At 26.7% G+C, this 15,188-nt stretch overlaps 2 protein-coding genes across 3 annotated transcripts; both read left to right on the top strand.

The window, feature by feature from the left end:
• Nucleotides 1–26: 26 nt before the first annotated feature.
• LOC103571774 (dihydroxyacetone phosphate acyltransferase) lies at nt 27–5,935 on the top strand. Its single transcript, XM_008550059.2, has 6 exons — nt 27–1,263; nt 2,426–2,836; nt 3,329–3,845; nt 4,134–4,426; nt 4,930–5,183; nt 5,252–5,935. The coding sequence occupies exons 1-6, from the start codon at nt 972–974 to the stop codon at nt 5,582–5,584; spliced, it is 2,100 nt and encodes a 699-aa protein (XP_008548281.1). The 5' UTR covers nt 27–971; the 3' UTR covers nt 5,585–5,935.
• A 985-nt stretch (nt 5,936–6,920) lies between these two features.
• LOC103571773 (ubiquitin thioesterase trabid) lies at nt 6,921–14,859 on the top strand. 2 transcript variants are annotated; one of them, XM_053742153.1, is made up of 12 exons: nt 6,921–7,009; nt 7,088–7,463; nt 7,795–8,561; nt 8,636–8,780; nt 9,645–10,377; nt 10,445–10,723; nt 11,134–11,335; nt 11,405–11,682; nt 11,755–11,984; nt 12,321–12,759; nt 13,360–13,470; nt 13,817–14,859. In XM_053742153.1, exons 5-11 carry the CDS (start codon nt 9,662–9,664, stop codon nt 13,436–13,438), a joined length of 2,223 nt encoding a protein of 740 aa, XP_053598128.1. In that variant the 5' UTR covers nt 6,921–7,009; nt 7,088–7,463; nt 7,795–8,561; nt 8,636–8,780; nt 9,645–9,661; the 3' UTR covers nt 13,439–13,470; nt 13,817–14,859. The 2 variants fall into 2 exon arrangements, with proteins under 2 accessions (XP_053598128.1, XP_008548280.1); XM_008550058.2 differs by lacking the exons at nt 6,921–7,009; nt 7,088–7,463 and having other exon boundaries at nt 7,779–8,561.
• The last annotated feature ends 329 nt before the right edge of the window (nt 14,860–15,188 follow it).

Genomic DNA, 15,188 nt, shown 5'->3' with positions numbered 1-15,188 from the left:
AAAAATAACATAAAAATACTTTTCTATAGATAAAAAAAAACCTTTCCCATGCCACGTTTATAGAAATAGACAATAGAAAAAAGTTTGCAAGTGTCTATTAAATTTCACATTCAAAAATTTAGAAAAACCCTCGTTAATTTTTAAATAATTAAATCAAATAAAATTTATTTTTTATTTTTTATTAATTGTTACAACTTAATTCATTGTTTACAAATTATTTATGAATCAATATATTAAATAATTAAGGAACGTCGCAGATATTTGTTACATAATCATATTACATATTTATATATGTACATATATAGATACCGGCATTTATATGAACTACCGTATCGATATTTAGAAATTATTTAGCTTCCAGTGTCTCTAGTGTCAATTGTCAAATAATTATACTTACAAAAATTATAATCAATCATAATAATAAAGTCAATTTATATACAGGCATGTAATCGTGCGGTAAATAATTAATTGTAAAATTCTTTACCAAATATGTGAAGTGTCAATAGTTAAAATATTTTAAAATTTAAAAGAACAGTATTATAATTATAATTTAAATTAAATAATATAAATTTATATTGTTAACAAGTATTATATTATAATTAATTAGTTAATTATTTAATGATTTAATTTTTAAAAAAAGTATTTATTGATTGGATAAAAAAAAAATATTTAAATGAGTAGTTGTGGTTAAAAGTATAAATATAATGTAAAAACAAATGATGTCAAGAGATCGCTTAAATAATATCGATGATCGAATTTTAATTAAACACAAACTTGTATTTAATTTGCATTGGAAATTGAAAGACTGTTGGACTTTGTTATGGAATAATATCTACATAGTTTTAACAATTTTTATTTGAATCCATCAGTTCTTTACTAAACTGCTGCTAAAAACTTTCAAACGATAAAACTACTTTATTATAATAATAATAATTATAAGAAAAACAATTTGATATATTAATCAATTAATCATGGAAAAGTCATCGAATTACTTCGATTTATTGACAGAACGACGAAAATCTTCAGATATTTTGTGGGCATCGCGTTATATGGACATTATTGTACCCCATTATTTGTCATCAGAACACAACTGGTCCAGAAATCAAGCCATTGAATTCACACTAAAGCACCCTAAGGTTCTAAATGTTATTGAATCTTTGGCGGAAACGCAAAATGTTGATAAATCTTTTATTGTACGAGAAGCCAGAAATATTCTGGAAGAAGTTGCTAGCAGACATCATCTACCGACATTCCGATGGCTGGGTAATATCTTTTATTTATTTTATTTATTACTTTCAGAGTTTTTTCCTGGTGATTTTTTCAGTTAAAAATTTTTTTTTTACTCCAAAAAAATTAATTGCAATAATTAATTTTTTTGCAATTGCAATAATAAATAGTATGATTTATAATCGACAAAAATATTCATCGGCTGTCTAGGTCCGTTAGCTACATTGTAAAATTTTTTTTGTTTATTTTAACAATTGGATATTTATTAATTAAATATCTATACGGTCATTCATAATTTATATTAAAATTTTTAAATTTATGAGCGTCAATAGAGCAGATATCAGATGAATTTAAAATTACAAATAATATTTCAAAAAAATGCACTAATTAATTTAAAAATTTTTCAAATGTCCATTTTTTAAAAATTTTATTTTATTAATTATTTAGTCTATTAATAATTTTAAATTTGTCTAATGTCTGCTGCATTCACATTCATTTAAATTTATATTTTGCTGTCGAAAAATTACAGTTTGTACATCAAAAATAGGACTCTTGTATAAAAAACTTGGTATTATAGTTTTAAACCGTAATAATTGCTACATCTTGTAATTTTTACAGTTTCAAAGTAGGACTGCTGATATTTGAAACTAATTTTTCCACAATTTTTTTTTTCATAATTTAAAATTAAGCGGTAGAATTAAAACCGAGATTTGAATTAAATTCTTTCATGATGCAAAAATATATGAATTAAAAAAAACTTAATTTATTATTTTTTTTCTGTGTATCCTAAAAATTATTATTCAAATCATGAAAAAATTGTTAACTGTATTTGAAATAATCTGACGTCATAACTATTTAAAACAGTAACTAACGGTTTCTTTTAAAAATGGCAATGCCTGTTTGTTTTAATTAAATTTAGTTCTTTACTATGATCAATACTTATATATTTAATTTTAATCTTTTCAGTCTATAGTTCAGCTCTAATACTATAAATGGATTACAATTATTATATACCTTTATAAATTGGCCTTGTAATACTGCCCGGGAATCCGGAAGAATATCAAATCACAATTATTCTTATTAATTAGATGTTAATTTGCTTAAATAAATTACAATGTTCCGTTATCTAAAAACAATACCGATGTAATGCAATAATAAAAAACTAATTACTATCGTTAATTAAAATTGAATGTTGCAGCAATCGTCGTTGTCAAAGTATTGAAACGTATACTGCAGAGTTTTCGTGTAAACGTTAAGTATTTATTAGACATTAAAGGCCAAATGATGTATTCAGATGTGCAATACGTTTATGTGCCATCACATCGAAGTTATTTAGATTTTATATTGATGTCATATTTATTATTCAATTATGATATGGCAATACCAAATATTGCAAGTGGGATGGACTTTTACCGTATGAATATTGTCGGTGAAATATTGAGGAAAACAGGAGCATTTTATATGAGACGCAGCTTTTCGACAGATTTATTATACAAAGAAACTTTCAAAGCTTATGTTGCTTCACTAGTTGAACATAGCGATCGTGCTATTGAATTTTTTATTGAAGGAACTAGGAGTCGTAGCCAAAAAAGTATTGCACCTAAATTTGGTAAGTTATCTTTTTTTATATAAATATTATAGCCCACTTTGATCAGAGTCTTTTTATTTCCTGAGATGGTAATAGTGTCCTCCCAAAAGAGGTAGGACTCATGGTGGCTGTGGTTAGATACTATGCGCAATGAAGATTTTGATTATACTTCCGGTTAATGTCCACTCGATTATATTCTTTGGCTAAGAGTATCATTTGCAGAAGCGGTCTCTAGTAAAACGGAGGTGGACTTCGATCTCGTTATATTAATTAATTGAATTATAAAAATATTATTATCCGGTTTTTTAAAGTTTTTAAAGACAATTGTCATAAGCGTAGTCAAATTTTAATAATTAATTTAAAAAAAGTTAAAACTTTGAAAAAGGAACAATGATATGTAATTTCGCTGAAATAAAATTTAAAATAAATTTCTAACAGTTGTCATCAATTAGGAGTCCAACGAAATTTGAAATATAAAATTGACATAAAGATTTTTTTGAAATTTTTAAACAGGTTTACTGGGAATGATATTGGAATCATTGTTTCAAGGAAGAATTCCTGATATTCTATTCATACCAGTATCAATAAGTTATGATAAACCTTTAGAAGAATCATTATTCTCTTATGAATTACTGGGAGTGCCAAAACCAGCAGAAACAACGACAGGGCTTTTCAAATCACTATCGATATTACGTGAACAACAGGCCCATGGTCACGTTTACTTTCACATCAATCCTCCAATATCAGCAGCTAAATTTATGGACGTATCATCTAGGAAAATAAGTGCCTTATATCCAAATTCAAAAGTACCGGCTGAGATAGTCAAAAATATTGCATATGCTATTATTGACAGCCAGAAAGAACACACTGTTTTTATGCCTATTAATTTAATTGCTGTTCTTGTCAATGAGAGAATTCATTCTCACCCTGGTAATCCTTACTCGTTTGATGGCTTGCTGCAAGACTATTGTTGGTTAAAGAAATTAATCACACAGTCACTGGGATCATCTGTTTATCCATCACCTGAAAAGTATGTCATTTATTATTATTACTTTATTAAGGTAAATTTAATTAAGAATCAAGTTTTTTTTTAACTTCCCGCCATGGAAATTCAAATATACTGTACTTTTTTTGTATTAATTACGGGCAAAAAAAACAAGAACGAGAATTAGACAACAGTGAAAAAAAAATTTCAAGTGCATATTGATTTTACATTCTATGATTATACAATTATTTAAATCACTGAGTTTTAGAACGGATGAAAACACATTTGTCATTATAAATTAAAATCACATGAAAATTTATTAATTTATTGCAGCCTGGAAGAAGACAATATAAGAAGATCAGAAAAAGATGAAATAAAAGAGTCTTTGAACACACATAGAAATTTATTGGGCTTTGATAGCAATGGTATGCTAATAATCCATGGCTCGCAACGTGAAATTAAATCAAACAAAACAATTCGTGTCAAAGGTCACACACTTGACGACCGGACAATGTCAATAGCCGTTCCAACAATAAATCTTGCTATTTATGTCAATCCTATATTTGCAATATTTACGAAACTATCTATTGCAGTATTATCAATAAATAGTGATAATTTATCTCAAGGTAAGAATAATATTTTATTTAATCTAAACTTTGTCAATTTTGAATATTTTTATGCGATAATTTGTTAAGTATTTCAAGTTTTCTCAATAATTCTATAAAAAGATTTAAATTTCGCGCTAAAAAATATTTATTTATTTTTTTTTTAAGGCAATTTTCAGAGGCTGGTATTCATCATTAGGATTTACAGCTTAAGATCATCTTACCCTTGTTACTTACCATGGGGAAGGTGATTTTAAGCTGTAAGTCCTGGTTGATACCGGCATTCAAACAATAGTCCCTACTTTTTTTAAAAAATCTGCACCTGAAAGTTAAAATTTTTGCTTCTAACAAGATTTCAGACTGCGGTCGATGTCAGCCAACTTCACCCTAGTCTGAAATCGTTTTGTTTCATCTCTTGTTACACAATATACTATTTAATACTTCTGTGACAGTTAAAAGTATTAAATATTTTAAATATTTATATGATTTCAAAGTATTAAATTAATAATGAGTTTTATTTTCAGAAATAGCCGAAGAACAATACGTTTTATTAAGATCATTATTAACTACTGAATTTGCACTACCGGATAATAATGATCGCGAAGTGATAATTGACGAATTTAGAAAAGAATTATCGTTTTTAATAAACGAAAAATGTTATAAAATTTATAATAATCAATTGACTTTTGATTGCAATAATACTTTAAGGATGTTACTGAACAATCTTTTGTTACCTTTTATATCTGCAATATATGTAACTTGTATTGTTTTACTTCAGGTACGTTACTATATTCGCTGTAAAATAATTTTTGTTTATATTTTTATATATTTATATATTTATTACAGTGGGATAAAACCATGGGGGAATTATCAGACCAAGAAATAATGAAAGAATGCCAAAAACGTACGGAAATTTTATTATTTCAAGGAGAAAGTTTTATTAATCATCCGTATACTTTATCATTAGATTTATATACATCGACATTAGTTAGCTTATCATCATACGGAGCAATAACTTCAATAGACAGTAAACCCCGTGTTTATAATCCCGATAAAAATAAACTGTCATTTATAATAAGCGAGCTTGAAAAAATAGTGTCCCAACGTCCACCAGGAAATTATGTCGATCTGGCTCAATCTTTTTTCCATTTTGACAATACGTTGCAAGCTAAACTTTGAGTATATATACGTAAATTTATTATGTTTATAATATATAATATATTTCAAAAATAGTACTCAGATTTTATAAATAAATTTGAATAATAATTATTCACAATATCAATTACAAAATCGCGGAAACTGATTTTGATAAATCCTATTTCAGTATGTCTTAACGGAGGGCATTTTGTGTATTAATTTACTGTGTCTGTAAAACGTTTAATTGAATAGGGAATTTTATTCGACTTTATAATTTCTATCTTTTGTGTAAAAAAATATGTAATAGTTTTTTTTTAGTTTTTTTTAATGAAATTTCTGTAATCAAACATTTTTAATTATACAATAAAAAACTTTTGTAACCACTCGTCTGACAAGTTTTTTTTAATTATTAAGAAAATATATTTATTAATGATTAGGAGAGATAAAAATTTGATGAGAGATTTGAAATTTATGTAAATATCAGAAGTAGATTGTTTGGAGTTTTTTTGATGGATTCCCATATGGTTTCCTATAGGAATATTGATCTGTTTTTTATTCATGTATGCGTATCAATAAACAGACAGAGATTCAGATACTTTGGATTTCTGTATGAATTTCCCATAAAGAAATCTATATATATATTTAAGTTCTTATGTCAAGCTCATATGGGAATCCAGGTACCAAGTTTCTTATGTGTTTCCTACATGGAAACCCAGGTATGAAATTTCCTATGTCCAGTTTCTGCATGGGGATCCAGCTATCAAATTTCTCATGTGGATTTCTCATATGGGAATCCACTTATAGTTTCCTACTTGGATTCATACATAAATTCATACTTTTCTATATGGATTCCCATGCAATTCCACATGGATTTTTTGATAGGGATAAATTACTATCGTAAAAAAATTATTCTAAAATACATACGAGAAACTACAAAAATTTTTCATGTGCATTAATTTTTTAAAAAAAACTAAGTGTTTATTTAAAAATAAAAGAACTGTCATTTGTCTGCTTTTCACTAACATGCTCCCACTATTAATTATTAATAACAATAAAAATTAAAAATATGAAAATAAAATTAACTGTTTTTTAAAACTTTGAAAATTCAAATTTACCAAACTTCATTTACAAAATTAAAATTTTATATCGACTTAATAATTTTTTAAAAATATTCCTCACTGAAGAAAAATAAAAACATCAAATCGTTTTACTCAAGTAAAAGAAGTTTATAACTTACATACGTAAAATAATTACTGAAAATTATTTCATGAAATAAAAGTTAACTTGGCTTAGAGCCTAAATGTAAATAATAAATATGTTATATATATAAATTCTACAGCATAGACATAGACAGTATTCATTTTTGATCGATTAAATAGTTGCATACAACAATAACATAAATCATATTCTTAAAATATGAAATAAAATAATTTATTGACCAAACTAATCAAGGACATTGTAGTAAAAGTAAATAAATATTACCAGTACACATTTATTTAAAATTAATAAATATATAACAATATGTTACGTATATTTTTATTTCAGCAGATGGATATCTGAATGAAGGAAAAGGTCAACTTATTTATTTTCAAGGTGATGTGACGACGATTTAGAGTATTACATAATAAACGATCTTGACAATAAAAATTAAGTGGTATTGTTTAGAAAGTGAACCTGTTCAATCGTACTGTCATATTATTAGTCATTAAATCATCATATTGTTGACTAAATAAATTACAAGCACTTGGTCACCCGTTGGTTAAATAGCCATTCATTTTTTCTAAAAAAAATTTTATGTTCGCCAACTTTTAAATTCAAATTAAGTTTTTAAATTTCAAATAATTGTTTATTGAAAAAATATTCTTTTAAATAAACTGTTTACTGTTTTTGGTGCACGAGTGTCAATGTAGCAGACATGACAGTATTAATTTAAAATAAATAAATTTAAAGAATGAAATTTTAAAAAAAGCGCGCACTAATTTTCCATTTATTTAAATACGAATTTAAAAATTTTTATTCACTTACATTTTATTTATTTATTCTAAAATTTAAAAAATTACTTGACAGCTACATCACTTTCAAAATCAGTGGAAATGTAGCAGACAAGACGATTTATGAATTTTAAATAAATAAATAAAAGTTATGAAATTTAAAAAAACGCGCGGGTATTTTTCATATAAAAATACGAATTTTTAAACTTCCATTATAAAATTAAAAAATTGTCCTGTCAGTTACATTTACACTCATTTTAGTGATGGTATTTATTGTAAAAATAGAAAAAAAAAATAATAATAGTTAAAAAAAAACAAGATGAATTCTCTGATAAAAGTTGGCAACACTGATTCTGTTTGCGAATGACTGTCAAAATCCACTTTCCATACTATGTACAATCAAAGCTTGAGTTTTTATCAAAAAATCTAAATAAATATTATTATGTATGAGGGTAATTGTGTAAAGACAGTTTTAATTAGGCATAATAACAGTGCAGAGACTTGTAAATAAAAGTTTTATGTTTTTAATATTCAGTATCAACTTAAAGAACTATTTAAATAAAATATATACATACACATATATACTTACACATATGTACATGTGTATGTATATGTATACAATTTATTTATTCTCCCATACATGCTGCTGGTATTTGTGATTTAATAACTAGTGAAATTAAATTTAAAAAAAAATAAATAATTACCTTTTATTAAAACAATAATAAATTTGTTATTGTTATCAATTATCGATTGATAGTTTAGTGGAGGTGGTTTTTTTTAAAACTTATGCATCATTAATTTAAAACTCGGGTACTTATTACAGATACAATCTTCCATATTATTAATACTGAAAGTTAGTTTTAAATAATTCGATATAAGTTTAAAGTTGACAATAGGATTGTGGAATTATTTATATATAATTTTTATCAACTCTAACCTATCACCTCTAATGTTATACGTGATAAAAATAAATATTTGGCTCAACGTTTTCTCTATATAATTAATTCGCCAGTTTCAGTAGATTTCAGGTAAGAGAACTCTGACAATTATTTTATTAATTTTTTTTTTTTTATTAATAATAATATTTTTATTTTTTTTTCAGATAAAAATATCCATTATAAATAATTATTCGGTAGTATTGTTGTTGATAATTATTGAAATGTTTATAATATGACAAGATCGAGGTTATTATAAAATAATAATATATTTTAAATAGGTTATTAAAGAGTTAATATAATTAATTGAAGGTAATTTATATATTTTAATTAACTAAATACTTTTTTTCCTTTATTTTTATTTCAGTCTCTCGGACCTAGAAGTAGGACTTGGAGATTACATATATATTTATTATTTCTATTAACATATATTAAATATATTAGGGTGGTCGTTGAAAATAAATTTTCTGACGACTCGTAAAAAGATTCTTTTTAGTGAAAAGTACCTGGGGAATTTTGTTTTTTATTTTTAAATTAAAAAAACACCTGCCTCAGGTCAATCAAATTTTATTTTTCGATACAATCGTGGTTTTTTTTAAAATATCTCATTAAATATGCAGATTAAAAGAAAAAATCATAGGAACAATTTTGTAGGAAATTAAATTCTTGACAAAAAAGGTCATATTCATTTTTTTCATAAAATGTATATTTACGAAGATATTTAAAAAAAAATATTTGCAACCCTTAAACACCCAATTCATAAGATCTAAAAAAAGTTTTTTTAAAATATGTTCATAAATACACATTTTATGAAAAAAATGAATATGACCTTTTTTGTCAAGAATTTAATTTTCTACAAAATTGTTCCTATGATTTTTTCTTTTAATCTGCATATTTAATGAGATATTTTAAAAAAACCGCGATTGTATCGAAAAACGAAATTTGATTTACCTGAGGCACTTATTTTTTTAATTTAAAAATAAAAAACAAAATTCCCCAGGTACTTTTTCACTAAAAAGAATCTTTTTACGAGTCGTCAGAAAATTTATTTTCAACGACCACCAAAAAATATAACGCCTAATAACTCAAGATATAACAAAGAAATTTTCCTCTTTTTTGATAATAAATATAAAAATGTAATTGTTTTATAATATTTATATTTATCCATAATTCCAGACTGTTTTTCAATAATAATGAGTAATCAGATAAAAGAATCGCATTCAAAATGGATATGCGAATACTGTACTTATGAAAACTGGCCGTCATCGTTGAAATGCACGATGTGCAGAGGTTCAAAACCCCTGTTAGGAGAAGACATCTACAGGTTGCGTGATCAAAATCCACAGAGATCAGGATCAAATGACGCGTCTGGTCCAGTACCATTGAGTTCATCAACGGATTTATGTAATTTTAGTTTGCAAAATATTCATAGTCAAAATGTACCTTCTGGTGGTAATTGGTCATGTGAATTATGCACTTATCTTAATTATAATAATGCAATACGTTGTATCCAGTGTAATAGTAAAAAACCAGTTAATATAAATCAACAAGTATATTCAGCTTCGAATTTGCACGAACATTTAGCACCGCTGAGATTAAGTGATCCGCCGCCACCCCAACCATCGCCGACACCTCCACCTAACTCTGGACAAAATATATCGACATTAACAAATACAAATATTGATAAATGGTCCTGTCTTGTTTGTACTTATGAAAATTGGCCAAAAGCTATTAAATGTGTTATGTGCGGGTTCTTAAAAGAACGGGATAAAAAAGATAAATCTTGTTCTAACTCTTGTCTGATACTACCGAGTCCTGAAAAGGATCACAATCAAAGAGGTTTACCTTCACCTCCTCAGCCGTTTATTCATCAGGCTCAGCGAGATGACAATTCAGCTATGGCCAAACGGCAAGTTTAATATTTATTGATAAATATATTTATTTTTGTATACTTATTTATTTGGATTTTATTGTAGAAGTTCACATCGATTTGATCCTAGAAATGATTCTTTGCCGATTAATCAAAATCCAAATGATTGTGATTACGAGGGCAGGCTCAAACAACTTAGACGTCATACTGATTGGTGTTGGTTAAATGCTTGTCTTGGTATTGTTGAAGGTGACAATCCACCCGTAGAAGCATATTTAGCAAGTGGTGGAGATCCAGCTCGTCAATTGACCCATTCCGAAGTTTCTTTACTTAACAGAAATAGTGCCTTTGATGTTGGACATACTCTTGTCCATTTGGCCATCAGGTATTGTCATTATTTTTAATAATAGTCAAGGGAGAGACAAAGTTGGGTACCTAGATAAATAAAAGTGTCAATGTAGCAGACAGACAAACTAAAAATAGTAAATAAATAGAGGAAATAATTAAATAAAAAAATATTTTTAGAAAATGGACTTATTAATTTTTTAATTTTTTAAAAATTTTATTTTATTAATTATTTTGAATTTTTTTCTACTGTTTTCGAAAAATTTTGTTTTGTAAAAAAATAGCAGGACAATAATCAGTGTCAAATTACTTTAGATTACCCGGAAAAAATGAAATTTTTTTAACTGCAACTGAAAATTTTTTCTATTCACATTGAACCTTGTCTCTCCCCCTTCCCTTCTATGGAATTGAGTTGATAAATGAATAATAATAAAATTATTAATTACACAGATTTCAACGTGAAGATATTTTAGCAACATTATTATCACAAATAGAAGGCTCTGGTTCTGGTATTAAAAGAGTACCGAGTTATGTTGCTCCAGATTTAGCTGCTCAGATACGTAGACACGTTGCTAATAGTATTCGTTTACGTAAAGGTTCACTTTCCTGTTATTTTGTAACAGACATGGCAACATTTGCGTTACCTGCCGAGGTAATATTTCAATTTATTCATTTGAATAAATTTTTACTAGCATTATTTATTTATTTATTTATTTATCAGGTCGAAGATCTTCCAAGTTCTGTCCAGGAACAAATGCTTGAAGAATTGCTGGATCGGGAAGCTCAGCAACAATTAGAAGGAAGTGATGGTGAACCACCAGCTCTTAATTGGTCATTAGAAATAACTGAGCGACTAGGTAGTCGTTTACACGCTTTGTGGAATCGTTCTGCTGGCGACTGCTTACTAGACTCTGTAATGCAAGCGACCTGGGGTGTCTTCGATCGTGACAACACTCTCAGACGAGCGCTTGCTGATTCACTACAGCAAGCTGGTCAATAGTACGTTTATTTTATTTATTTTTATTTAAGGTAAAGTTATTTTTAAACAAAATTTTATTTATTTGATACCAGTTTTTATCCTCGATGGCGACAATATGAAGCTTCTCAAGCATCAAGAATGTTGGATTTTACTCTAGAGGAAGCTCAATGGCAGGATGATTGGGAAAATTTATTAGCTACCGCTGCACAGCCAGGAAGTGCATTAGAACAATTGCATGTTTTTACTCTTGCCCATATTTTAAGAAGGCCTATTATTGTTTATGGAGTTAAATATGTAAAGAGTTTTCGTGGAGAAGACATAGGTACAGCATAAATAATTATAATTAGTTATTACTCTGTCAAGTTACAGATGAATCGTTTATTTGAGAAACCTCATAAGCCTTATGGTTCTCGGAATAAGAATCGGGAGCCATAAGACTGAAAAATTTTTTTTTTGTTTCAAGTCATAGATTTTTATCAAAAAGTTTAAAAATGAATAAGTATGAATTTTTTTTTGCTTTGAATTTTTATAAGCGTCCTTATGGTTCCTATAAGAGCGTAGAAAAAAATAAAATAGTTAAAAAAAAATAGATAATTTGGTAAAAGAAAAAAGTCATACGTAAGAGACACCTCCAGCATTTTATTTATTTATTTTTTAGGATACGCAAGATTTGAGGGAGTATACTTACCTTTACTGTGGGAACCTTCTTTTTGTATTCGCTCGCCAATAGCACTAGGTTACACACGTGGGCATTTTACAGCTCTCGTACCAATAGAACCATATGCATCTTCAAGATTGTCCTCATTGCCGTCTCACGGCAGCGTTGGAGTTGGAGGTGGAAATAGTCCAATGCAGCAACAATTACAAATTCAAATGCAAACAACTTTTATGCCTTTAATGGATAGAGAACGTAAATTATTACCAATTCATTTTTTAACCCCCGAAGAAATCGGTCGAGAAGAAACAATATTGAAACAATGGCTCGATGTTTGTACTACAGAGGGTGGTATTCTTGTAGCCCAACAAAAATTACACAAAAGGCCACTTCTGGTTGCCCAGATGTTGGAAGAATGGCTCAATCATTATCGTCGATTAGTGTAAGTTCGCTATCACATGCATAATCCTTATCAACATCTCCCTCCCACTCAGCTCTTTCTTTACATGTCATCTCGCACTCTCACATCTTACCAAGTGCTCTAATATTTCTAGATCACTCCCACATAATTAACATCCCCAATCTTCCAATCCTTTTTTAAACTTTACTTCCATCCTGATCACGCAAGTTAACCAAGCTATGATCGGAATTTGAAGTCAATTTAATAGCAAAAGTTGCTGTTAAATTGACAGCAGATTGTTACTTGATTTAGTTTCGCTTAAAATTGACAGCAAGTTTTTCTGTAAAATTTCATTAAGTTTACGGTCCCAGATTAACATCGAATTATTCAGCCGTTTACCAGAAACTTTATGACTAAAATTCAATTTACTCGAAATCTGCTGCCGGACTTTGATGAAAACTTTACAGCTAAAGCTTAAATTAAAAATTTTCGGTTAATTTTTCAACAATTTGTACAGTATTATTTATATTGCAGTTAAAAAAAAGATTTAAAAATGTTTCACTGCAGAACTTGCTGATCAGGGTGTGACTATCAGAGCATATTTAAAATATTAATAAGAATTTATTATTTTTTTTTTTTTAGTCAAATGAATAATGCACCATTTGTAAGACCAGTAGTCCAACAAGAGTACAGTAGCGACGGTGACACCGAAGATGAATAACACTCGGCAGCCCCAATATGTTGAACCAACTGGTAAGCATCATAATTCGTGTCTTTATGACTTTATTTGTCGTCATCGCACTCTTTAAAAAGTATGCTATGGGGGTTTTAACATGATCTCTCAAAATATATGTCTATTTTAAAATAAATCTTTATTGTTAATTTATTAATTTGTTATGTATGCCGCGTATATAAATTTTTATAAGTGTTATAAATATTATACTTCATTTCTTCAACACAATACCTACTTTTTTTGATCATTTTTTTTTTATAGAATATATTAATTTAAATAGTACAAAAAATAATTAATTAAGTGCGTAGAGTATGAAAATATTGAATTTGTATGGAGAAAGCTGTTTATTTTTTTTTTTTTTTACAGGTTTCGCAACTAAACAGGAAATAATTCCACGGGACTTTTCATCACCTTGTGCTATGTACGTCAATAACTAATTGATAAATCATTAATTTATTATTTTATTTAAAAATTATCAGTATAAAAAGACCCCTTAATTTTTTATTTTAATTTATTTATAATTTTTAATAGATGGAAAAATCAAAGTATAATAGCTAGACAATCAAATTATGAGTAGTCTCTAGGTATCTATAATTTTTGTAATTAATTATTTATTTTATAGAGAAAAAAAAATTAAATGCAAAATTAAACTCCAGGTTTGGAAAATTATTATAATTTTGTCTAATGAATTTTTCAAATTTAAATTAAACCTTTGATCTTTAAAAGTTGCTGAATATTTAAGGCGTTATTATAAAATCGAATTTAAATATATCGAGTAGGAACTAAAAATTAACATGCGCATTAACGCGCATCATTGACCTAGTTACTACTTTTTAAATAAATGTATTCACTATATATTTTCTAGTTATTGAATTCGTTTCTTTTTTTTTTACTTGAAAATTCCCGCCAATTGACGAAGTGAATTTTATTTTTAAATTGAATTCGAAAATTATTTACTTTAGTTTATTTGAATTTCCCGGTAATAAATATTTTTATTTTTATTCAAATTTAAAGTAGGAATTAATATTATTATACAAAATATAAATATATAAATTGACAAAATGATAAAAAAGCAATTAGATTTTCTCTCGTCTATGATAAATTTTTCTTTGTTACAAAAGGGGTCTGAAAATAAAAAAAAGTCCAGGAAAGAATAAAATTGTTTGTCATTTAAATAAATATTTAAATTTAATTATCAAGGTGGTGAAAAAAAAAATAATTGTTACAGAATATCATAGCGATTGTAAAATTTTTCATGTATTTGTTTATTGATTGTTAATTATTTTTATCATTGTTAAAAATATATTTATTTATGTTAATCGGTACTCTGAATTAATAATTGTAAATAAATATTAATTTATGAGTGATAAATTTAAAATTATAAACAGGAATCATTTTAACCCATCTATTTATTATTTTTTTTTTTTATCTAAACCGAACGTTTTTTTTTTTAAATCTATTTTATAAATGATTTTTGAAAATATATATTTTATTTCGTTATAAGTTATAGCGAATTTTATTCTTTACTAAACTTGTAAGCGTTAAATTAGATAATTGTAAAAAAAAAAAAAAAACAAAAAAAACTGTTATTTAGAAAAGTAAGTCGATAAAAAAAAATTTTAAATAATAAAATATACGAAGTAATTAATTATTTATTAAAACTATTAATATATATATATATATAAATAATGGTGTTAAGTATATATTTATATGCATTAATTCATTTCCCTCCATAATT

This window comes from Microplitis demolitor, chromosome 10 (assembly GCF_026212275.2).
Source record: "Microplitis demolitor isolate Queensland-Clemson2020A chromosome 10, iyMicDemo2.1a, whole genome shotgun sequence".
NCBI lineage: Eukaryota > Metazoa > Arthropoda > Insecta > Hymenoptera > Braconidae > Microplitis > Microplitis demolitor.
Note: the sequence above shows the minus strand (reverse complement) of the source record. Positions and strands in the feature narration are given on the sequence as shown.